This window comes from Chelonoidis abingdonii, chromosome 17 (genome assembly GCF_003597395.2).
Source record: "Chelonoidis abingdonii isolate Lonesome George chromosome 17, CheloAbing_2.0, whole genome shotgun sequence".
In the NCBI taxonomy this organism is placed as follows: Eukaryota; Metazoa; Chordata; order Testudines; family Testudinidae; genus Chelonoidis; species Chelonoidis abingdonii.
In genome coordinates this window covers 10,323,856-10,348,690 of record NC_133785.1, presented here as the reverse complement: position 1 = coordinate 10,348,690, position 24,835 = coordinate 10,323,856, and the positions used below count along the sequence as shown (strand labels likewise).

The 24,835-nt window shown below is 59.3% G+C and overlaps 1 protein-coding gene across 3 annotated transcripts; it reads right to left on the bottom strand.

Annotated features, from left to right (window-relative positions):
• Positions 1 to 535: 535 nt before the first annotated feature.
• Positions 536 to 23,049, bottom strand: PLCB3 (phospholipase C beta 3). 3 transcript variants are annotated; one of them, XM_032804318.2, is made up of 33 exons: positions 22,740 to 23,049; positions 18,981 to 19,058; positions 17,428 to 17,496; positions 16,582 to 16,722; positions 15,622 to 15,701; positions 15,308 to 15,361; positions 14,338 to 14,413; positions 14,133 to 14,233; positions 13,593 to 13,759; positions 13,277 to 13,423; positions 12,331 to 12,488; positions 10,949 to 11,031; positions 10,751 to 10,835; positions 10,227 to 10,413; positions 9,422 to 9,535; positions 9,048 to 9,118; positions 8,713 to 8,809; positions 8,255 to 8,339; positions 7,859 to 7,983; positions 7,395 to 7,549; positions 7,033 to 7,194; positions 6,822 to 6,921; positions 6,210 to 6,314; positions 5,936 to 6,027; positions 5,475 to 5,607; positions 5,094 to 5,129; positions 4,674 to 4,890; positions 4,358 to 4,502; positions 3,965 to 4,041; positions 3,788 to 3,877; positions 3,314 to 3,371; positions 2,711 to 2,797; positions 536 to 2,431 (listed from the first exon to the last, which is right to left on the bottom strand). In XM_032804318.2, exons 1-33 carry the CDS (start codon positions 22,836 to 22,838, stop codon positions 2,276 to 2,278), a joined length of 3,630 nt encoding a protein of 1,209 aa, XP_032660209.1. In that variant the 5' UTR covers positions 22,839 to 23,049; the 3' UTR covers positions 536 to 2,275. The 3 variants fall into 3 exon arrangements, with proteins under 3 accessions (XP_032660209.1, XP_032660210.1, XP_032660211.1); XM_032804319.2 differs by lacking the exon at positions 9,422 to 9,535 and having other exon boundaries at positions 22,740 to 22,915; XM_032804320.2 differs by lacking the exons at positions 15,622 to 15,701; positions 16,582 to 16,722; positions 17,428 to 17,496; positions 18,981 to 19,058; positions 22,740 to 23,049 and having other exon boundaries at positions 14,338 to 14,450; positions 15,308 to 15,350.
• Positions 23,050 to 24,835: the final 1,786 nt, after the last annotated feature.

Below are 24,835 nucleotides of genomic sequence, written 5' to 3'. Positions count from 1 at the left end.
TTGGATTTAGCCAGGGGCAAAGGTCATTCCATCCACCCCCACCCTCGAGAGTCCCTCCTGCCCCAAGTCCTTCCCACCTGCAGTCTCCCTACTTGTGCCATGGGGTAGCAAGGACCCAGGTGGGGGTAAACCCTGCCTGCAGGTGGCAGGATAGTTGCGGGGGAGGCGTGTTAGCAGGGGCTGGTAGGGAATGTGGCATTTGGCACATAGCAGCAGCCCCATCTGCAGGGCTGCAAGGCTCAGCACACAAATGGGGTGGGAGGAGGGTCAGTGTCTCTCTCATCCACTGTTTTTAAACCTCCCTACTCCAAAGCACAGGGACCCTTGTGTCGCCCACCCCTAAACACCATTATTAATGAACTCTCACTAGGACAAGGGGGAAGAGACACACATCCCCATGGGGTCTCAGTGGGGGGAACAGGCTCCAAATTCACCCCCATTGCCCACCAAAACAGCACAAAGTCTTGCTAACAAAAATAGCAACAAATTAGGGTCCATTTCCCTCTGTCCAGTCCGTTGCCTACAGAATCCAGACTTCTATGCTGTTGATTTTATTTTATTTAAAAAGATAGAAAATAATATTTTAATTTATATTTAAGAACAACAACAGAGCCCCACTCTCCAGCTTCCCCCCTGGAGAACTGGGCTGTGGGGCTAACTGATGCAGCCATACCCCTCGTCCTGTGCATGGTGTCTCATCCTGGCATCTATCTGTTGTTAGCATCTGTGAGTCAATATATGTGTTTGCACTTGTCCATCTGTCTGTCCGTGTTTGCCTGTTGCTGGCTGGTTAAACCCACAATGTTTCCTGCCCTTAGTAGTTGCCCCTTGCCTGTCATGCTTCCATTGCTTGCATCTTTCATTTGTTAAGGGGGGGGGGGGGTACAGTCTCAATAATCAGATCTCTCAGGCAGCAATTCGTTCTTCTTGGGGGGGGGGGGAAAGAGAGAAACAAATAGAAACAAAACTTTGTACTAAAAGTGTTGTGTCTTTGTGCTCCAGGGGCTGCTAATGCCAATCTAATCCCAAGGTAGGGGGCACTGGCTGGGGGGTGGGATATGGGGCCTTTCCCCCCAGTTCATCAGGTCTGAGGGCCATTTTTTTTTGGCTTCAACAGGCACCAACAGTCCTAGGCCCTTGGCAGAGCTCTGCATGCTGGCCCAGTGGGGACATGTCCCTGAGCTGGGGGGGCACAACTCAGACACCAATGTTTACCTCTGCACTACAGTGGGCTGTGAACCTGGCGAGGGAGTCAAACAGGGAGGGACCCTCCTCTCACACTCCCAAGTGCCAGCTGGGAGTCACAGAGCAGCAGCTGTATAGGGGGATGACACCTCCTCCCACTGACAGAACCTTCCCAGATCCCCCCAGCAGAGGGTAGATTTAGCCCAGCCCACAGCAGGTGCACTGCACTTTGGGTTCACAGGGGAGCTGCTCTGTGAGCAGGACTCTCTCCACCAGAGAAGAAGGTGGTCACTCCCTGGAGGCAGATTTATTGAAATTCCACATTTAAAAAAAAAAAATTAGCCAGGAAAAAAGTTAGTCAGGGACATTTTACCCCCTGTCCACTCCCCTCATACAAAATAATCTGTAGAAGAATAAAAGGCTCTTATATTACATCTGTCCCTGGGGAAGGAGGGAGTGTCACACCCAGTTGCGCTCCCAAACAACTACAAAGATACAGATCAGTAAAAAATAGGATTAAAAAAGATTTTATATAAAAATAGCCCTTTTTATCCTGCTTTCAGGTTCCCCCAAGGATCAGCCCCAGATCATAAGGGGGGAGGCATAACAGGTTACCCCCCACAATCTCATCTTTGGGTGGGGGTTGTCAGGGCAGAGAACAGCCCCCACTTCACAATGAGGCAGCCCCCTGGCAGCATCAAGCCCCCTGAATAATCTGGGGGGCAGCCTCCCTAGAGGCATCAAGGTGGGGGTTGCTGATTAAAAAAGTAAAAATGTATTTAAAAGGTGTGTCTTAGTGTATTTGCAGTGGCCCCACCTCATGTAGCCCCCCACCCCTGCACCCTCACCTCTTAGAACACCCCAAAAACAGACTCCGCATGCCCCACTGGCCCAGTGCATAAAAGGGGTACAGTGCCCCCTCTCTCTCCCACCGCAGCACATGCTGGTTGTAGGAGGTGTGGAGGTGCAGGGTTGACCCCCCCATCTCAGCAGTGGTCTTCCCAGTGGAGTGGCTGGGGGTGGGGTGGGGGCGTGTCTCCCAGCATGGTGTCCTCCGCAGCAGGAGCACCATGCCAGGTCCCCCGCCACTTCACAGCACAGTGCTCTCATCCTCCTCTTCTTGAGGGGCAGCAGGGGGGTGCCCATTTCTCACCCCCACCTCCAGCTCAGCTTGGAGGAAGCGGCGGATCTCCTGGGGCAGTGCCTGTGCCTCCAGCTCGCACTCCCGCTCCAGCTCCTCCATCAGCTGCAGGGGAGGTGAGAGGGGTGTTAGTTGGGGACACAATGGGAGAGACCCCCATCCCCCATGGCTGCTCTAGGGCCTGAAGCTGCACAGATCAGTCAACCACACTGCATATTGGGCCCACAGCTCCTCCCCCCACTGCAGGCATCCAGGGCTCCCCCGGGGTGACCCTAGAACAGCACCTGCCCCCAACCTGCGCCACTCACTCCTCCCCTGCTAGGGCAAACTGAGCCCATGGGAGACACCTCCTGGTACTGCCACTCACCCCCACGCCACACTCACCTTGGGCTCCTCTTCCTCTATTTGCTGTAGGATCTCCTGTTGCCCAGCCACAAGCTTCTCCTGGCGTCGCTTCTGGGCTTCCTCCAGCTGCACAGAGGGGGGAAAGAGTTTCTTAGCAGAGCAGACCAAGGAAAAGGGGTGCTGTGAGCTGGTCGCTGTCCAGGGAATGAATGAGGGGCAGGACTAGCAGGAGAGCTGCCCCTACTAATGCTCAGATCTTACAGGGATCCCATATACCTGGGCGGGGCCGGGGTGGCTCTATGTTTTTTGCCGCCCCAAGCACGGGGATTCGGTGGCATCTGTGTGGGTGATCCGCCCCTGCTGGTCCCGCAGCTTCGGCATACCCGCCACCGAATTGCCGTTGAAACTGCTGGACTGGCGGACCTCCTGCAGGCAAGCCGCTGAAGGCAGCCTGACTGCCGCCCTCACAGCGACTGACAGGCCACCTCCTGCAGCTTGCTGCCCTAGGCATGCGCTTGCTGTGCTGGTGCCTGGAGCTGCCCCAGGGCGGGGCGCAAGTGGGCCAGCTGGCTGTTCTCTCCTTTCCCCCCCTCCAAATGGCTGATGTGGGGGACAGAGCGAGGCAATGCTGGGGGCCCTCACCCTGCGGATGGAGTTCACTGATTCGTTGATGTGTCTCCTGTTAATCTCTGTCAGCTCCCTGCAGGGATGAAGGGGAGGAAGAGACAGACCATCAGACAGGACAGCTCCTTCCTATACAGGGTCAACTCCAGTCCCCCAGACTGAGCATGCTCAGAACTGGCTGGGACATACCCCCGCTCCCGCATACAGGGATCTGTATCCCCCATCTATCCCCCAGTGACACGGATCCGTGACCCAGGATTCATATTGCTCCCCTCCCCATCACCTGCACAGCCCAATCCTGCCACTCCTGGGGCTGGGATTGGGCATATCACCTCCCCCAACACTGGGCCCACCCCTGCTAGCTCTCTCCTTTCCTGGTCCACCCCTAGCCCCCGTCCCTCACTAACCCCTTCCCGCCCCCTCCAGCAGCTCGCTCCTCTCCTCCCTGCACCGGCCCAACACCGCTAGCTCCCACTTGCCCCTGCCACTCACACATCTTTCTTCTGCTTCTCCCGGGATTTGGCCTCTGTGATGCTGTTGTGCCTCTTGCGGTCCAGGATTTTCTGCAGCTCCTTCTTCTCCCTGGGGAGGGGCACAGAGATCTATCAGCCCTAGGGGAGCAGTGTACTGGGGAAACTGCCATCACCTGCCCCTACCCCCAGTACCAACCTCTCACTTGTCTCCTTGACTCTCTTCAGCTGGGCAGCCTGGCAGTCCTGGGCAATTTCCCGCAGCCGCTGCTGGGCCTTGTGGGTGGGGACAGACGTAAGCAGTGTCAGGGCATTTGCTGTTAGATCCCTGACCCTGGCACCTTCCCTTCCCCCAAACTCCCCTCCAGCTAGCAATCCCGCACTGCCTCCCACCAAAGTGCTCCCCTTACATTCCACCCCCCATACCCTCCCCTCCTAGTTCCTGGACCCCCTTCCCCAGATACCCATGTGCAGTTCCCTCCCACCCCCAGTTGTAGGGAATCTTTGGGAGCTGCCCTGTGCCCTCCTCCAGCAGGGTACCTGTTTGAGCTGCCCTTTATTCCAATGCTCCTCTGCCCGCCCTCCTAGATACCTGCTGCAGGTGCTCCTTTTTGCGGGCTCTCTCCACCTGGTGCTGGGTTTCCCGCAGCTGCAGCAGTCCCCGCAGCTGCCCCTCCTGCAGCTCCAGCTTCTGCCGAGACACCTCTTGCTCCAGTGCCTCCAGTGAGCCGTTGGCACTGCAAGGGACAGAGACTGTCAGCATGGTGGGGGCTATGCGTCAGGACTGAGGGGTAGAGTTGGGGGGAAGAGCTCAGGGCTGGGATAACAGGGAGCTGTGGGAGAGGCAATGTTAGGGGCTGCAGGTCAGGACTGAGGGGCACCAGCAGAGCCATGAGGGGGACACTCACTCCTGGTGCCCACGGCGCAGGCTCCGCTCCACTTGGGAGCGGCGCCGGAGGCTGTCGCTGTGCAGCTGGTTGGCTCGGGTGCTCTGCTTCTTGTTGAGGCTGGAGATGTTCTTCATGTGCTTCTTGCGTAGCTCCTTCAGCTCCCGGTACTGCTTCTTTAGCAGCTTGATGTAGCCCTTTTGCTGCCGCAGCTCCTCCAGGGACTGGGGGGCCACCTCTGGAACAGAGGGAGGGGAGGAGAGGAGGGTCTCAGCATCCCCCAATCCCTGCATACACAGGAATCCAGTGCTGAGGTGCAGCTGCCTCTGGGGAGGGGCACAGGGGGCTGGTAACAACCAAGCTGATTCCTCCCACTACTTCCAAGCTGAGGAATGTGGGGTCAGTGGGAGGCAGTGTCCTATGCTCTGGTGCAGCCCTTACCTGCAAGGACACTGGCAATGAGGTCGTCCCTTTGCCCTGCAAGGGGGAGGAGGCAGTGGTTAGGGAGAGGCATGAGGAGAAAACCACCCCCCACCTCAATCTCTTCCAGTCCCCAAAAGGACTACAGCTCTGAAGACTGGACCAGACCACAGGAGTCTCTGCCATTATGCATCCCCACATGCCACTGGGATTGGCTCCATTGCACCATTCCCCATTACAGGAGAACCCCCCATCCTCATGCAGCCTATGACACACAAACCCACGCCTTATAGGGGACACTCCCTCCCCCACATTAAAGGGAAGCCCTACGCAGCAGAGGGTGTCTCCCCCAGCTGATAACCCTGCACCCCAATGGGGACAGGAATCAGAGATCTCCCTTGCCTGGACTGGCGACACTGGGGCTGCCGGCAGGGGCCAGCAGGACAGTGGGTGGCTGTCGGGGGTCCGTGGAGGGCTCGGCCACCACATCAGCTCGCTGCTTCCCAGGTGTTTCCCGTGGCTTCTCTGCATTCTCCTGGGGAAGAGAGGGATTCAAGGATGGGTTCAGTGGGCTCCCCTCAACCTGTCCCCAAGACCCACCCCCCACCAAAACTCCTGTTGACTCCTTCCTAGAACCCCCACCAAGCCATACCTCTATATGAAGTGGGATCCCGCCCCTCACCAGTACCCTATTATCCTCAGACCCAGATCCACTGCCCCCCAACTCACCTTAAGCATCCCCCATCTGATACCCCATTCCCCTTCTCTCTCAGAGCCACTACTGCACACGCCCTCCCTCCCCCAGATCCACTGGCCCCTATCCCCCTCCCCGTTCTGGTACCCTATGCCCATCCCCCACTCACCTCGCTGTCTCCAATCAGCGCCACCAGCTGTTTTGCCCGCTGGTCCATGAGGCTGACGTGTTTAATGGGGTTGATCAGGGCCTCTGCATAGTCTAAGGAGTAGAAATAGGAGGCTGAAAGATGCATGAGAGGGAAATTCCCCCCAAGTCCCCACCACAGCCCCGCCCTCCAATATCCCAGGCCACACTCCCTCATTCCTCCAAATAGACACCCTCTTCCAGAGACACCCCACCATCCCGATCTCCCCTCCAGCCAGCCCCACAGCAGGACGTACCCTGGTGGTCGTCTGGGATATAATCATTTGCTTCTGTGTAGACCAGCAGGGCGGGCAGGCTCAGTGGCTGGTTGCTCTCACTGCGCAGGCAAATGTAGTGGTACCCTGGTCGGGAGGGCACAGAGACATGAGAGAGGTCAGACCAGACCAAATGGGGGGAGCACCCTGGGGTTTATGGGGGCACTGTGCCCCCCAGCATTGTTGGGGTCTGGGTAGGGAGTGCCCCCATGCCCGTCAGGGGACAGAGACAAGGCTGCACACAGGACCCTAAGGGGGGAGGGCTGACAGAACTGGGAGGCAGAAATAACTATAGGGGGCAGGAGCAATGCAGCATAGGCCACAGCAGGGGAATGGAGCACCTCCTGCACCCTGCTTGCCTGGAGCCGTGCACGATGGGGACCAGGTCTGGCGCCCACTGCAGGGGGTTCTGGGTAATTCACATCTCTCAAATCCCCTGCCCATTGCCTCAGTGACGGGCCTAGAGCAAGGTAGGATAGGACCTGGCCTAGAGCTCATGGGGGGAGGTTGTGGGGTAACCAGCACGTCCCACGTCCCCCCATTGCCGTGGCGAAAGGTGGGCTGGGGGCAGGGCCCCCAGGCAGCTCCGCTTACCAGACCGGATGGCTGAGACAGGCAAGATCCGATGCCCGACAAATTTACCCCCCTCCTCAAAGACAGCAATGCGCAAGGATGCCAGCGTGGGCAGCACCACCTGGGGAAGCAAAGGGGGGTTAGATGCTGCCCCTGGGACCCACAGGAGGGGGACCACCCACACCTGGGCTTGGGAAGAGGCTGGACACTGCCCCTGCTCCAGTGGCCTTACCTTGGGGAAGACGAAGGGCTCCTCGTCCCAGACGGGGTTGAAGGAGTTCCCCTGGGACGGGCGCGTCCGGAACTTGCGCTTGGTGTCAACGGGGAGGCCAAACATGTCCACTTCCACGTAGATGCCCACCCGCTTGTCTGACAGGAACTGCCCCGAAATTATCTGGGGCGGGAGAAGAGGTCAGAGTCACTAATGACTCCCCACATACTGCCAATCCCACCTGACATCCCCAAGTGCCCCCTGACAAGCCCCAGCCCCACATGCCCCATAGGCCCCCGACACCCCTGTGCCCCCTACACACCTCATACCCCCCCATCCTCATGCCCACTAGGATGGTTTGGCATCAGCCCCTCAGCTTTCACCTTGACCTTGACCGTGTTGGCCACAATGCCGTCCACAATGTTCTCAGTGAAGGGGTCGAAGGGCTTGTCCTCACGCCTCATGAACTCGGGCTTCAGCAGGTACCCGCTGCGCCGGTTGTACTCAAACATGCCCAGATTCAGCTGCATTGGCAGGTCTGGAGAGAAACAGGAGCCCCATGAGGAGGTGGAGATTAGGGGCAGGGCACTGAAAAACTGTGGGGAGCCCTAGAGAGCTGAGATGAGGAACTCCTCATTCACCCCGCCACATCACTGGCATCACCTCAGCTAGGTAGGGCGTGCAAAATGAATGGCACTAAGAGGGGAGGTGCTGAGGGAACACGACACAGTAACTACGCCTGAGGACTCCAGTCGCACTGGGGTCCCCCAGCACCATGAATTGAGAGGCACTGGCAGAGCTGGGGAAAGCCTGGGGGCTGCGGGTCACGACTGAGGGGGATCCTCACCAAGGGACTGGAAGTTGAGGGCCACCATCTGGCAGCCGGCGTTCCAGAACAGCTGGGGCATGTAATTGGAGGAGTCGACCCGTGTGCCCTTGGGGTAGATGCGGCTTAGCTGCTTCTTGTTGTATCTGAGCACATGGCGGGGTGTCAAGGTAGCAGTGGGAGACAGCGGCCAATAGCCCCCCACGGGAGCACCCACCCCTACCCTGCAGCTCACCCCCTCCTACAAACCAGCCCTCCCTTTTCCTGCCCTCCCCACGATCCCTCCACTGGTCCCTGCCTACCCCACACCAATCCTACTTTTTCCTGCTAGCTCCACCAAACCTACCTCTGCCCTCCCCTACTATACTGCCCATCCCCCCAGCTCCCTGCCCCCTAGTACTGCCCCCGGCAGGATACTCGACAAACTCCATGGGGCTCTTGGTGAGCTGCTCCAGCCCCTTGGTCTCCACGAAGGACGACATCTCGAAGGACTTGTCCCGCTCTATGGGCAGTAAGGGGGAGTACATTAGCGACTCCCTATGGAGAGACCCCTGCCTGCAGCATCAGCCCTCCCCCGCCATACCTCCATGGTCAGCAACACCCAACCCTCCACTGAGCCCCCCCAAGACAGCCCTGCCTCCCCCACAATTCCCCTCCCCCTAGACCATCACACCCCATCCATCCTCACAGACATCCCTGCCCACTCCTCCACTCTGGCTCCTCTTGCCCCTCAAACCCTATCCCACAAAACTCCCCAAGCATTCTGCCCCTAACCAAGCCCACTGCACAAAGAGCTCCTACCCCCGCAGCCTCTCAGATATCAGCACCCCGCACCTCTCTGCCCCCCAGACAGCCTCCCCGCCCCCGACACTCACTACTGGCAGCCTGGAAGGATTTGAATTTGACGGGTTCGATGTAATTCACCAGTGTGGACATCTCCTCGGTGGCATTCACCTCGCTGCTGGCCGTGCCCTGTGGGAGGTGGAGGGGTGGGGGTGGGGTCAGGGCAGCCAACTTGGAGGTCTCTCTGCAAAGGTTCGGGGGCTGGGCAGGCACAGCTGGCTATAGACCCCTACATCTGCCATCTCAGTGCTGCTCACATCCTAGTCATCCCCACCTAGTAACCCCCCCATGTTACAAACCAGGGGGCAGGAGGGGAGACCCCCTCTGAGCAGCCCCCAGAAATGGAGCCCCCATAACCTCCCTTTACCTCATCTGTTGTGGGCTTCTTGGGGTCTGGCTGCTCTTCCTCCTCCTCCTCTTCGCTGTCAGCCTCCCGGTCTGGAGGGGTAGAGAGAAGGGTTAGAGACCCCTGACCATCAGACACCCCACCCTTAACCCCCCCCAACAGTCACTCCACCCCCTGCTCCCCATCAGGGAGACCCAACCTTACTGCCCCCAGCCTCCCCACATTCCCCTGAACAGGACTGTCACCCCAGTGCCCTAGCCCCGAACCCCATCACAGTCCCTTTCCGCACACAGGCCCCCTCATCACTCAGATCCCTCCTCCTGATCCATCCCCCAGGCTCTGAGGCTTGGGGTGGGGGGATGTTAGGGATGGGACATGCCTCCCTCCCTACTCACCAATGGATTTACGGGGCTCTGCCAGCTTGGCTAGTCTCTCTGGTGGTGCCTTCTCCTCCCCGTTGGCAATGACCGGAGGGGTGGCCCCCTTGTGCTGCTCGACATAGGGGGAGCCTGGGGGGGCGGGGGAGGCGTGTGAGCACCACAGAGCTGAGAGGAGGGGGGGACAAGGTGCCCCCAGCTCCACAGTGACACAGGAAATGGAGGGTGGACCCCACATCTAGAAGGTGCATTTCCCTGTGCAGCCCCCACAGCAGGCTCACAGCACTCATGGGGGGTATCATATCCCTGCCCCACCCCCGAGGGGAAGCTCCATGGGGAGGAGCGTGCTGCGTGGTTGGGCGGAGATTGCGGCACAGCCTGGAAGGGAAGCACTGCCTGATTCCCCCCTCAGTTGGGGCAGGGGCCGGGCTTGTTTATGCCCAAGCTGTCCCTGAGGTTGGTGGGGAAAGGAAGTACAGAGCCCAGGGTGCTTGGTAGGAGGGAGAGTGAGGGTGGCAGTGGACAAGGAGGCAGTAAGGGCAGATCCAGGGGGTACCTGGCAGGGGGTGGCACTAGCTGGGGAGGGGTACATACCCCATGGGAGCCAGGGTGGATCTGGGGTACGTACCCAGTGGGGGTGGGGCACACTGGCTAGGGAGGGGGTAGTACTCGGTGGGGGCGGATCCAGCATACACACCCTGTGGGAGGGTGGCACTGGCTGGGGAGGAGCACGTACTGGGTGGGAGTGGATCCAGGGCGCACACCCTGTGTGTGTAGGGGGGGGGGGGAGAAGGTGATGCACAGGATGGGGAGGGGTACGTACCCGGTGGGGGTGAGGGCAGATCCCCGAGGCCTGGCCCCGCGTCGCTCACTGTGGACTCCAGCAGGCGCTTGCGGATGCTGCTTCCCTCGGGGCCCTTGCTCGCCCGCCGCTGCCGCCGCTTCTTGTTCTTCACCAGGATGCGCCCCATGAGCTCCTGGGGGCTGGGCAGCACCACGCCCGGTTGCAGCTTGCGGGGGACAAGGGTTAGACCAGGGCCGGCCAGCCAAGAGGGGATGGAGACCCCATGGACAGCCCCCCTTCTCTCCCCCCAATTCCCACTGACCCAACTCCCTCCTCCAGACACCCTGTCTGCCCCTCCATCCCCAGATATTCACGACCCATTCATCCACCCCCCCAGTCCTCTCCCCACTTCCTCAAATACCCCCAACCCTGATCTCCAGATTCTTGATACACTTGCCCCCTTCCCCCCATTCCTGGATACCCCTCCTCCTCCTCTCCCCCTTGTACCCCACCCCCATGCCTGATTTTCCCCCCTTCCGTGCCCCCCACTTCAGCCACCTCACCGGGTACTTCTCCAGGGGATCGATCAGTAGCGCATCTCCAAAGATGCTGCGGCAGTACTCAGCCATCTTAGCCTGCTGCTTGGCCCTGAGGGCAGAGTGAAGGGGCCATTAGAGCTCTGGAGCCCCAGCCTCTCCCAGCAGGACATGCCCCAGGGAGCAGGATGGAAGTGCTGGCGGGGGGCCGTGGGAATTACTCACGAGTCAACGTGGTTCTCAAAGGACAGGATGACGGGGAATGGGGAGGTCTTGAAAGCGCTTTCAGCAATGGCCTCAATCACCTCCTAGAGCCGGGGGAGAGCAGAGTCAGGGCTGGCATAACAAGGGGCTGCTGGTTGGGACTGAGTGCACCAGCAGAGCTGGGGGCCTGGGGGAGTCCAGGACTGGAACATCAGGGGACTGTGGGTCAGGAGCCCAGGACTGGGCGTTCCCCAGTATCTTAATGGAATCGTCACGATCCTGGTGAAGCTGTCATATGCAAATTAAGGAGATGTGGTCTAGATTATATTACTATCAGAGGGGTGCAAAACTGGATGAAAGACCCTACTCAAAGGGCAGTTATCAATGGTTGTGGGGGGCGGGCGGTATCCAGTGGGGTCCCACAACTGGCCCAAGGGTCAGTCCTGGGTCTGGTACCATTCCACATTTTCAGTAAAGTGGAGAGTGTGCTCATAGCATGGGCAGATGACCCAAGCTGGGAGGGGTTGCAAACACTTTGTAGGGCAGGCTTAGAAATCAGAATGACCGTGCCAAATTAGAGAAGAAATCTGAAACCAACAAGATGAAATTCAGTAAAGACAAGTGCGAAGTACTGCACTTGGGAAGGAAAAATCAAACACAGAATTACAAAATGGGGAAGATCTGGCTAGGTGATCATACGGCTGAGAAGGATCTGGGGCTGATAGTGAATCACAATTTGAATGAGTTAACAACATGATGCTGTTGTGACAAAGGCTAATATAATTGAGGAGGGGGGTATTAACAGATATGTTGTACGTACAACATGGGAGGTAACTGCCTCACTCTGCTCAGCACTGGGGAGGCCTCAGCTGCCATACTGTGTCCAGCTCTAGGCATTACACTTCAGGAAAGATGTGGACAAATCAGCGAGTCCAGAGCAGAGCAACGAAAATGCTAAAAGGTTTAGAAACCCTGACTTAGGAGGAAAGGTTAAGAACACTGGGCTTGTTTAGTTATGAGAAAAGATGACCAAGGGCACCTTCTAATAGTCTTCCAATATCTTAAGGACTGCTACAAAGAGAATGGGGATCAATTGTTCTTCGTGGCCCCTGAAGGCAGGACCCTAATGGGCTTGATCTGCAGCAAGGGAGGTTTAGTCCAGATGTGAGGCAGAATGTTAGGACTCTCAGGATGGCTCAGCTCTGGGACAGGCTTCCGAGAGAGGTTGGACTCCCTGTCAGTGGAGATGTTTAAGACCTGGTTGGGCAAACACCAGTCAGGGAGGGTGGAGGTTTATTGGTCCTGCTTCAGCACAGGGGGCTGGACTTGGTGGCCTCTTGTGGCCTCTCCAGCCCCAAATCTCTGGGAGCAATGGAGGGTCCCAGGAGTGCATCAGTCGGTACCTTGAAAGGGATCTCGGTTGTCATGGTGAAGCCGTGCGTGATGAAGGGCTCTTCGTCCTGGGGCCGCCCCTTCCAGCAGTCAAGTTCAATGCAGCGGCAGCCGCTCAGCAGCACCTGTCGATACATCTCCACCGAGGAGTTCCCCGTCAGCTGGCCCGCTGGGGCATGAAGGAAAGGTCTCAGCATCAGCACCCCATGGACTCCCTGACCCTCCCAGACTCCAAACACACAGACCCCCACCCATTCATACAGACCCCTCGGCAAACAGCCCTGACCCCACAAACCCACCCACTCCACTGACCCCCCCAACCCTCATACTCAACTCACAGACCCCCCACCCTGCCATACATACAGACCTCCAGCACACAGCCTTGCCCCAGCCCGTACAGACAAACACACTCCCAACACAAACCCATTGATCCACAACCCTCAGACCCTTCCTAGCGCACACCCACCTCACATGCTGTCTCTGTCTCTCACGCATACCCCCCAACTACCATCACAGGGAGGAGGAACAGGGAGCAGTACCCGGGGTCTATGAGGGGGGATGGGCTAGGGCCATCCCTAGGGATGCCAGGGAGTCCCCCAGACCTGCATGGTAGATGCGGAGCTCAGAGGTGCTAGGGAACGACCCCTCAATATCTGCGAGGTAGGCACTGGGGGAGGGGCTGATGGGGGGGAGTTCAGGCCCCCCCTGTACCTGTGAGGTAGGTTTTGTGGGAGGAATTGATGGGGGAGCAGTTTGGGGAGGCACGTACCTGTGATGGAGGGGTTGATGGGGGGCAGTCAAGGGTGCCTGTACCTGTGAGGGAGGGTTTATGTGGGGGTGGTCTGGGGGGCCCATACCTGTGAGGGAGGGGTTATGGGAGAGGTTGATGGGGGGTGGTTGGGGGGTGACGTACCTGTGAGGGAGGCGTTATAGGGGGGTGGTCCGGGGGGCCCGTACCTGTGAGGTAGGTGTTGTGGGAGGAGTTGATGAAGTAACTGCTCAGTGGCTGGCTCATGTCATCGCTCAGGTCCAGCTTTTCAGGGGGGACGATGCTGTTCTCCTCCCCCCCCAGGTAGCGCCCGAACCCCTCCATGGACATCTGGTCTGGGGGGCAGGAGGTTAGTGAGGATGACCAGCGCCCAGCAGGGAGCCCAGTCCTCCCACACCCCTACGGCCATTCCCCTCCCCAGTCTCCCTCAGCCCTGCCATCTACACTCAGGTTCCACTGCCCCCAGCTCTCCCCTCCCCTGCTTCTCTCCCCGCCGGGGCTCACCTCGCTCCAGGAACTGGCGGTTGGGCTCGTACTTGTCGATCAACTGGCGCACCTGGTCACGGCTGAGGGGGGGATACAGCACCTCGTTCAGCCGCGGGTCCCGCTGCCGCTGGTTGATGAAATCCATCAGCTGGTCCAGGCTCAGATAGGGCTTCCCCTTTGCCCCACTGGAGGGAGCGCAGAGATGTTACCCACTAGGCAACACCCTCCACAGGCAATCTCACCCCTACAGCACCTCCGCATTTGGTAGGTCACTGCCATTCCAGTTAGATGCTGAACCCCCCTCCTCCAACCTCCCTGGTGGCTGGGGGCCTTCCTTCCCCATCCCACAAACACACATAACCCCTCTCCCTACAGCATCCCAGTGCTACCCCACCAGACAATGGACCCTCTCCAGATACTCTCAGCAGGCCCCCCGCCCCGTCCCCGATTCCCAGACTGCCCCCTGCTCCTGACAGTGGACCTCTGCTACAACCCCAAAGCCATGCCCCAGACACTAGCCCACCCTCCCAGCAGCACCCCAGGGGGACCAGAACCCACATCTCCAGCAGGATTTTGTCAATGTCAGGGCGCAGGCAGAGCTTGTTCAGGAAGTGCTCAAAGATCTCCAGGGTGAACTCATCCGGCTTGATCGACTCACTCTGGGGGGGAATAACAAGGGTGCATGTCAGCCAATTGTGGGGCACAAGGGCAGCGGTGAGAAAAAAAAATGGCTGGTGGGGGGGGAGCAGGGGGAAGGACATACCCGATTGAAGTTAAGGCCACATGACTCCAGAGCTGTCTCCACACGCTTCTTATCGGCTGAGAACATCTTCAGGATGCTGGGGAGACAGGAGGGCGGGAAGCCTGCAGTTTGGACTGAAGGACACCGGCAGAACAAGGGTTGGAGGGGGCCTGTGGATCGGGACTGAGGGGCACCAGCAGAGCAAGGGTTGGAGGGGCAGATTGTGGGTCGGGACTGAGGAGCACCGGCAGAGCTCAGGTTAGGGAGGGCTGCGGGTTGGGACTGAAGGGCACTGGCCGAGCTCAGGTGAGGGGGGGCTGCAGGTCACGACTGAGGGGCACCAGCAGAACAGTGGTTGGAGGGGCAGGTTGTGGGTCGGGATTGAGGGGCACCGGCAGAGCTCAGGTTGGTGGGGCTACAGGTCGGGACGGAGGGGCACCAGCAGAGCAGTGGTTGGAGCAGGGCTGTGGGTCAGGACTGAGGGGCACTGGAAGAGCTCAGGTTGAGGTGGCTGCGGGTTGGGACTGAAGGGCACCGGCCGAGCTCAGGTTAGGGGGGGCTTCAGGTCGGGACTGAGGGGCACCAGCAGAGCAGTGGTTGGAGTGGGGCTGTGGGTCAGGACTGAAGGGCACAAGCAGAGCAAGAGTTGGAGGGGCAGGTTGTGGGTCGGGACTGAGGAGCACCGGCCGAGCTCAGGTTAGGGGGGGCTGCAGGTCGGGACTGAGGGGCACCAGCAGAACAGTGGTTGGAGGGGCAGATTGTGGGTCAGGACTGAGGGGCACCAGCAGAGCTCAGGTTAGGGGGGGCTGCAGGTTGGGACTGAGGGGCACCAGCAGAGTAGTGGTTGGAGTGGGGCTGTGAGTCGGGACTGAGGGGCACCAGCAGAGCTCATCTTCAGTCAGGGGTTTGGAAATACCACCCATGGGCCTGGTGGGTCCCTGGTTGCTCCCTACTACAGTAAAGGGAGCAGGAGGCAAGGCGGGAAACTTACTTCTTCACTGGGATCCGGCTCTCCTGGTTCACCTGGAGTTTGAGCCGGGTGTAGCTGAGGGAAGGAAACAAGACAGAGGTTACAGAGCAGCAAAGCCTGGCCAGACACCCCTCACCATAGTCAACTCTGGGATGGGGTGGTCGGGCTGTTTATACAGGATCCCTTGGCCATTGTTGGGATGCAGATGCTTCTGGTGTGGGGTGCGGGGGCTGTGTATATGGGAATCCCTTGCCTGGTGCTAGGATGCAGTTGCATCTGCAGTAGGGCGCACAAGCTATGTATGTAGGGACCCCTTGCCCAACATTAAGACTTACGTTTTCTGCAGGAAGGTGTTGCGAGATGCATTTTGGGCCAGAATGTTCATAGCCAGTTTGAACAGCTCCTCGGTCCAGATCTGGGAGGAACAGTGTGGGGGAAAAGAGATGAGAGACCGTAGGGCTGCTGCCCCCTTCCTCCCCTGTGCCAAGGATGCCCTCTCCCCCACCCATCAGTGAGCCAGTAGGATGCGCTCCTATGGGACATAGTTACTAGGCACCACCCTGCCCCAACCCCATCTGAGATGCAACCTCCAGTCTCCAACCCCTACTCACTTGGCAACCCCTGGCCATCCACTACCCCACCCTCCTCCATTTCCAGCATCACTCACACATTGCTGATTACCCCGCTCGCTCCCTACGCCCTACTGGCACCTTTCTGCTCCCTCCCCCATGGACTCACCTCCATTCCCCCTCCCCAGTGGGGGCTCCAGGCATCAGCGCTCCAAGCGCATGCCTGGAGCGGCAAGCCGCTGGGGGTGCCCTGCCGGTCCCTGCAAGGACGGCAGTCAGGCAGCCTTCGGTGGTGCGCCTGCAGGAGGTCCGCCGGTCCCACAGATTTGGCGGCAATTTGGCAGTGGGTACGCTGAAGCCGCAGGACCGGCAGACCTCCCACAGGTGCGCCACCGAAGGCAGCCTGACTGCTGTGCTTGGGGCGGCAAAAAACCTAGAGCCCCCCCGTCCCCCCAGTACTGTACTGCCCCTTCATGCCCTGTTGCTTACTCCTGCTTGCTCTCCACTCACCTTCCCCTGCTACCAGTCTCCCTCCCAATCCACATGTCCCTCCATTCCCCCAGGCACTCAAATGTCCCCTCATTCCCAGTATCCTATTTTTCACCCATCCCATCAGCCCCCTCCAACATCCTCCACGCCACAGCTGGCAACACTCCCCATTCATTCTCCCTCCCTATTGCCAACCCTGGTTCCCTGCCAGCTGCCGCTCACCCACCACACACCCACCTTGGCCACGTCCTCCTGCACTGCGATGAAGTTCAGGAAGCTGATGTTGACCAGGTCCAGGCCATGCACCACAGTCAGCAGGTTCTCCTCAGGCCGCGGCTCTGAGCCCCCCAATCCCAGCATCTCCCGCAACTTGGGGTCCTGCCAGGGGTTGGGGGGGACGATGTGAGCCAGCAATGCTCTGCCTGCCAGCAGAGAGTGCTGTGACATCACCCCCTCCCCACCAGGAGCAGCATTGGGCAGCTCAGCAGATCAGGGTTAAAACCACCCCCCACTCCAGGCCATCTCTGGGATCACGAGCCAGTGCCCGGCTCCCCTGCTGTGCCCCCACTGTGTTTTGTAGGGGCTCTCAGCACAAGCCAGGATTAGGCCCCCAGTGCATTATGGGAGGGTCTCCCAGGCACCCTATTTCTCTCCCCCATCAGGCCTGGCTCCCCCACGCAAGTGAGGGAAGGGTTAGACCTAACCCTGCCTCTCACTCTCCCAGCTCCCTCCTGAGAGCTGTCTTCCCATGACAGGAAATTTGCAGATGCTCCCTAACTGGGGCCCAGACTGGGGCAGGAACCTAAAGACGGAGGGGGTGGAGCTTGGCAGGGATCACTCAGCTACCCCAGCCAACCCACACTGGCCATGGGGAAGCTGGGATGGAGGACAAGGCTCCTTACTGTAGGGTCTCCCTTGCAGTACACCCCAGTTTATTATTGAAGAGTCTCCCTCCCTCCCCTCTCTTTGTCGTTGTAGGGTCTCTCCCCGCGTGTCAGGAGGGTGGGCTACAGGCACCAGTTTGTGACTGTACAGTCTCTTCACCCCCACTCTCAGCTGGTTCTGGCAGAGCCCCTCCCTCACCTTTGGGACTCTGGCATAGCGCCCAGTCCGCGTGTCTCGAATGGAGCTGATGTCCAAGATGTCAACTTCCTGCCAGGGACAAAAAGAGGGGTGGGGTGAGATGCCCCTTAGAGCTGGGGCAGTGCAGACTCCCACAGCTGGGGGGTGGTGTGGGAAGGAGTTCCTGCCTAACGGTCTGGGCTCTGGGCACCAATCCCAGCCACATGTAAAGCAGCTGCCAAGGCAGGCAAATCATGTGGAATTGCTGCTGGGGGAATCCCTGCTGCTGGGGGAATCCCTGCTGCATCCCCCCCTTTACCCGCCCCAGGATCCTGTACCCACCCTCAGCACACAGGGCATGGGGGGCAGGGACACCAGGACAGGAAATGGGGGGGATGACACAGGGTAGGGAGCTATAGTGGTCCAGGAGTAGGGGAATCTCCGGAGAGGGACCATCTGGGGCCTGGAGGAGAGAGGCAGCCCCACCCCTTGGGTGTGCGGGCAGCAGTGGGGGGGCATTTCCTGTGTGAGGCCTGGGTGGCTGTGCTGGGGGGGTCATGGGAAAGGGCAGAGAGGGAGAGGGGCCAAACCAGAAACACTCCCCCCCACATCCCCACCCATGGCACGGAGGGGGGAAAGGAGGGGGGAACCATAGCGGAGTTTGGAACCTGCCCACCCTTTGTAGCTGAGAGAAGTACAAGAATTTCCACACAGTCCCTTGAGAGGGGACCTACCAGCAGCCCTCTCCCCCACCCGCCCCACAGACAGCTGCCAGGGGGTGTCTCAAAACTAGCCACCCTTGGGAAACCAACTTAATTCAGAGGGGACAGGGAGAAGCAAGAGTGAAGGGGGTGGGGGGACCTGGAATGCAGATTGAATCAAATTCAACTCTCCCACCACTCTGCACCCCCCAGTTCTACCCTCCCACCCTCCACTAGCTCCCCCCGAATTACTACCCCCAACCCTCTGCCTCTCTCCCCCCTCCGCAAGAACCACCCCCTCCTAAGAATGTATCAACACCATAAACCAGAGTGCAGGGGTGGGCCACACTGGGGAGACAAGACTGGGGGAAGGAGGGCTCATCCCCAGACTGAGCCTGGCGAGGAAGGGGGCAGGCAGGTGACCGCCCCTTGGCACCACCCCAGCGAATTCCTGCCAAACAGGCCTGATGGCTCAGCCCCAAGAGCGAGTGACCCAGGCTCCCAGGCCAGCTCCAGGGGAGCAGCAGCAGGCTGGCTGAGCTCCTGAATATTGCAACCCCAGCCTGTCCCACCAGGGGGTACTGTGGGGAGTGGGGTGGGACCACCAGCTGTGTGGGGAGCTCCCATCCAGTGCTGGCCTCTGTCAGCAGGGGGCGCCATATGAAGGGCTGGCTAGGAGGAAGTGGGAGGCGGCTGATATATGTTTCCGGCCTTGGGGCCTTTCCTGTCTTGCTCCCTGGCTGACCTCGATAAGGGCAGGGAAAGTGCCAAGTGTTTCCTGGCCTGATGGGGGCGCGGGGAGGTGGGGGGGAGGAGGAGGCAGAAACCAGCCTTAGCTCAGGCCACACACTACAAGTGCTACCAGGGCCCTACCATGTGGGGCGCGTTCCAGTAGAGGAAGAATCCCAAGGGGTCGACACGCAGCGTCACCAGAGTCTGGGTTGTGGGCTCCTGGGGGCACAGAGAGGAAGGAGTGTAAGTGCAACTGGCTCTGTTCCTGATCCAGACCCGCACCCACCCTCCCAGCCCAGCCATGGGCTCTTCCCTCCCCAAAACAGCTCTGCTGGTGCCCCTCAACCCCAACCCATGGCCCCCGGCTACCCCAGGCCTCGGTTCCCCCATTTCCCCACCCCAGCTGTGCTCATGCCCCTCAATCCCTACCCCACAGCCCCCCTTGCGGTCTGGCTAGTTTGAGGCCAAAGCTTAGTCTAGTGACTTTCCTGCACGTGCCTATCCCTCCGGATGCTCAGTGCCTCCCAGCTCTGTGGAGTCCCAGATCTTATTAGGTGCAGGTATTTTTGGCAGAAGTGGGCACATGGGGAGTATCAGCAGTGGTAAGGGGGTAGGGAAGCCCTGGCCTGGAAGCTCTAGTGTGGGAGGGGACGGAGGGAGGAGAGATTAGCCATGAGGAGCGGGTAGGTGAGCCGTGGTCTGGGGGTCCAGGACCTGCAGTGCTGGTGGCAATCCACAGTGAGGGCCCCTCCAAATCCTGCTCCCCCCACAGCTGTGAATACATCCTAAGCAGAGAGCACTACCTATCCCAGATCGCACTCCCCCCAGCAAGGCAGGGCGCTCCCACAGACCTAACTAGGTCTCCTCCCCCGCACCCCTATGAGAGCATCTTATTGCCCTACCCCAGGGATCATAGACACTGGGAGGACACGGTGGGAGTTATTAACCCCCCTTGCTTGGAGAGGCCCCTTGGCTCCCATCCTGTCTCTCCAGGAGACAGGATTCCCCCAGGCAGGGCATTGTTCAAATGTGTGAGGGGGTAGGAAATGAATGGAGACCTGATGTGCTTCTTGGTCAATGGCCCCTCTGTGCTGCTGGCTTAAACGCAAGAGTTGGGGGAGGGGGATGCATGAGAATGAGTCAAGAGCCAAAAACAGAGACTAGAGAGAGACAGGGACACAATGGGCGCTCCCGGCTACTCCAGGCAGAGACTCTCCCAGCAGGGGGCGCTGTAGGGAGCAAAGCAGGCACGCTGGCTGTGGGGGAAGCTCCCAGCTACTCCAGCCTGGCCTCTCCCAGCAGGGGATGCAGCAGGGACCATTGGCTGAGGGGATGGGGGCTCAGACATCACCTGTTCACTCGGGAAAGACCTTGGACCCCAGAATCAGTTGCAATAAAACAGCATCACAAAGCCACTGGTGCCCCAGGACTTTGCCCCAGGACTTTGCCCCAGAGTGGTGCGAAGGGAGTGCCCAACCCCCCAGCCTTCCTAGTACCACCTGTCCCAGGCAGTGCCTGGCACCTGTCCAGCCTTGAAATTACAAGGCATGATCTGACACAGCTGCACATCCGAGATAGCAGGGGCTGCGGGTCAGGGTGAAGGAGAACCAGCAAAGCTTGGTGGGGGAGCCCAGGGCTGGGATAGCAGGGGGATGAGAGTCAGGGCTGAGGGGTACCTGCAGAGCTGGGGCACTGAGAGGGAGGGGCCCTGGGAAGCACCTCACGGGCTTGTCCTGGCCACACTCACAGCTAGTTGGGAAGTGGCTGCAGGGTGGAGTGGAGCTTGGCCAAGGACCTAGGAGCTTGTTTCTCTGAGCTGTGCAAACACAGTTAGGATTTCACATCCTGGAGCGAAAAAGAAGGGGGGATGCCAGTGCTGGGGGAGGGGCAGTCAGAGCACACGGGGGCTGGGATCAGGAGAGACCTCACTCCATCCCTAAATCTGGTCCTCCAGGGAAAAGGGGTTTCTCAGTCCTGGCTCTGAGGGCTTCTAACCTGCTGCCATGTTCCAGCCCAGAGGTGGCTGCATCTCAGTACTAGGCCCATGTGTGCGGGGAGGGGATGTGGGGCTCAGATAAGGCCAGCTCTCAGCCTCCTCCAACCCATCCAAATCTGCTCTGGCAGTGTCCAATTACTGTGTGAGCTGGGCACCCTAGGGTGTCAGGGGTGAATAGGGGCACCCTGCTATGGGGTGGGGTGCTCAAGGCAGGGGAGGGAAACCTTCAACTGCATAACCCCTGCTGTGCTTCCACCTCCCAATAATGAGGACAGATGCAAATGGTGATGTGAACCCAGGTGTCTGGGACCCTTTGCTGCCCCCCTCCCCCCAGCTATGCTGCATTTCCTCCCTCCCAGGACTGGGGAGGGGAATCTGACCCCCAAAGGGGGAGGCAGGTGGAAAGGTAGGAGTCCCTAAGGGTTCCAAAGCAGTGCTAGACTCAATCAAACTGACCCATGGGAGTGGGGGGAGACTACACGTCAGGACTGAGGGGTTCCTGCAGAGCTGGGGGGAGCCCAGGGCTGGGATAGCAGGGGGAGGAGGGTCAGGATGGAGGGGCAGTCAGAGCTATGTTTCTATGCCTGACTAGATGGGGGTCTCTTCCCCCCCCCTAAATCTTTCTCCCCTGATGGGGTCCTCTCTTTTCCATCTCACACTTCCTTGTTTGGTTTCAGGGGCTGAGCTCCAAGCCACTGGGGAATTGCTAGGCCTGAGATTGGGACTCCAGCTGGTGTGGGGAGGAGGAGCCAGGGAGATCCTACGTCCACCCGGGAGTCATGGTTGTAGTTGGGGGAGCAGAGGGATGTTGTCCCCCCCAAACCGCAAGCCCCAGGACAGGCACAGAATTCCCCCACACATACGCAGTCCCACTGGCCTGACTGAAGCTGCCCCCCAAATTTAGAAGTCAAACTACACCTATGCCTGGGGTCTCCCCAAAAATTCTTTCCCTTTCCTAGGATGCAGGGGCTTGGTGGACCCCCTCCAGAGGGATGCAGAGAGGAATTGGTGTACAAAGTATAGGAGTATGTGCTGGGAGTGAATGGTGGGGCTGGATTTGAGGGGCCCAGGGGGCAGCAGGGATAGGAAGTTTGGGGGCGCTCAACACAGTCCTTCCCTTGCAAGCCGACTGGATAGTTTGGAGTACCATGCAGGTGGCTTCAGAGGGCAGGTATGGGAATTTTCGGTAGCTGGGTGAGGCTTTTGGGGGGCACAGGGCAGGGTCTGGGATGCCTGAGCAGGGCATTAGGGGGCTATACAGGGGGCACAGAGGAATCCCTCTGTGGATTTAGGGTACAAGGGATATGCAGGAGAGAGGCAAGAAAGACCAGCTGCCAGGGGCTGGGGAGGATAGAAGTGTCTCCCCTGAGGTGTCAAGGACTCCCCATAGGATAATTTTCTCCCACTCTATGTCCCTCATCCCTGCCAGGTTGCTATGGGGGGTCCTCAGGATATTGGGGGGCTTTCTCCTGGGGGAGTGCTGTTGAGGGTCTCCCTCCTCGGGGGACTGCCCAGGAAGGAGCTAGGAGGTACATGGGGGTCGCCTTTCAGGGGAAGCGAGTGCAGGGGGATCTGGAGGTATATAGTGGGAGATGGGTCCCCGAGAGAGGGAAGTGCCTACGGGAACTCTCCAGAGGGATGCTGGGAGGAATACGGAGCTGTGGGAAACCTCTCCCCCTAACAGGGGGTCTCTCCCAGGTCTGGAACAAGAGCGGGAAGGAGGGAGGGGACGAATCTCTCCCTGGGGGGGGTCAGGTGCAGGTAGTCTCCCGGTCTCTCCTGGGGGGGAACCCCAGGTGCAAGAGTATCCCGGTGTGGGGGGCGGGTGCAGGGGTCTCCCGGGACGGGACGGGACGGGACAGGACTCTCTGGGACGGCGCGGGTGCCTTTCTCCCCCGACTTACCTCGTCCCATTTGATGAACTTGCTGCCCCGGATCAGGGTCTCGGGGACCCGCAGCGGCTCTAGCTGCAGCGCGTGGACCCCCGGGCGCGCCCCGGCCATGGCTGCACCCAGCGCCCCGGGACACCCAGCCTAGCTGCTTCGGCCTCTCCTGCAAGGGCTGCGGGCGGGGCGGGCATAGGCGTGGGGGTGGGGCCGGCCACAGAGAGCCTTAAAGAAACAGCCACCGCCCCCCACCCCTCCGGAGGGGGTGCTGCCACTTTAAGAAAAGTGAGGGGGCAGGGAATGGGGGGGTGGAGCGCTGGCCCTTTAAGAGACTACCAGGACTGAGGTACTGGCCCTTTAAGAGGGGGGGCAAGGGAGAAGGGGGAGACATAGCTTCTTCCTCCCCAGGGAGGGGCAGCTTCTTAAAGGGACAGCCGCCCCGGAACAGAGGGAAGGTTTTGCAGCGTTGTTAGCCCAGGAACATTGACTGGAAATGCATTGCAGAAGTACCAGCCTCGAGAAAGGCTTCCCCCTCCCCCACCTCCTTTCGGAGTGTGGGCCTGAAGAGAGACCCTACAATAACAAACCATCAGATGCTCTAGTGAGACCCCAGCTCTGCTCCCTGCAGCACAGCGCCCTCTAGCGCCAAACTGGGGCATTGGGGCCAGCACTGTGAGAGGAGAACGTGCCCCTTACTGAGCTTTCACCCCACTCCCTACAGCAGCAAGCGCCCCCAACGCGGTGCGGGGGTACCCACTGCCTGGGAGGGGAGAGTCCCCCCTACCGAGCCCCCCAGGGATCACCCAGGGGACTTCTGTCCACATCTCAGCCCCACCCCACCCCGCAGAGCGTCAGATATTTAACAGGATCATTGCATAAGCGAGGTTGGCCAGCTTCCAGAAAGGATACAGCCTTCACTTTCAACTTCCTGAGAGCTGGGATCATGTAAAGAGCAACAAGGGAAGAAGTAGGTTTCTACTGCACCCACTTCCATATCCACCCCAGGCTTGCAATCCCCCCACACAACTCCGTTGCTTTACAATAGCAGCCTAGCACCCTCCCTACCTCGCCCCCCCCGCCAGCTGTACTGGGCCCTACTTCCTGTAGGTCCTATGTAAACAATACTTTTCAGTCTCAGGGACATGAATTGATAGGGAACCACTGCAATGGGACGGGGAGCTACACTCCATATAAGCTAACATCTCCCCCCACCCAACTTCCCCCTACTGGAATAGCCTCTCTAGGGATTCAGCCCAAAGGGGGTGTTTAGGGATGTGTGTGGAAGTGTAGGGAACGCAGGGATTTAATGGGGGAACTGTGTGAGGATGTGCCCCTGATGCCAGGGTTAAAGATTCAGGAGCTGGGCTTTGGATCTCAGCTAATACTAAAGGGTCATACACTGTGCAGTGCAATAAGGCTCCTCCAATTCCTCCATCCCCCAAGCTCCCTGGGTACCACACACTCATCCCCCTCAATTTCAGGGACTTGCTGCATTTCCACCACCCACCACCCCATCCCTCTTCCCTAGGGCTCTGGTTGCCCCCTAGTCCCATATTCTCCCCGCCCATGCCAGGGTCCCCTATGCCCCTCATGCCAGGGACCCTGTGTGCCCTCCATCCCCCTCACCTTTCCTATTCCCCATATTTCTCCTCTCTTTCTCTTTCAGGGTCTCTAAACTCCACTGGGACACAGGCAGTGCTCAGCTGGGGAGTGGAGCTGGAAGCTGTTGACTACTGCTATCAACCAGGTCTTTGATCCAAGCCAGTTCCATATGAGCCAATACTGATTATGTGGGGAGAGCACCTCCCACTGACCCCTCTGCTCTCTGCAGCACAGAGGGACTGGGATCAAAACTGACTTCAGTGGGAGAGCACCACACTGGTGCACTGGGGCCAGCACTGACTGCAAGGAGAGAGCGCCCACTACTGAGCCCGCCCACCCTACTGCCTGCAGCACAGCACCCCCTAGCACCAGATCTGGCAAAGGGAGCCCAAGGTAGTTTCCAGCATGGCGAACAAAGGGGCATGGGGAGAGAACAGGCCTCACCAGCTATGGGACCAGACACAGGCAGTAGGGCACCCCACCTCCATGGACTTGCTGCTGTCTTGGGACTC

Excerpts from the sequence above, each read along its gene's own strand:
- PLCB3 (XM_032804318.2), bottom strand. The coding sequence starts at position 22,838 with ATGGCCGGGGCGCGCCCGGGGGTCCACGCGCTGCAGCTAGAGCCGCTG. Across the intron at positions 9,536-10,226 it reads TCTGCCCTCACCCCCACCGG|GCTCCCCCTATGTCGAGCAG; the intron begins GTACGTACCCCT and ends CCGCCCCCCCAG. Across the intron at positions 5,608-5,935 it reads CGCTGATTGGAGACAGCGAG|GAGAATGCAGAGAAGCCACG; the intron begins GTGAGTGGGGGA and ends TCTCTTCCCCAG.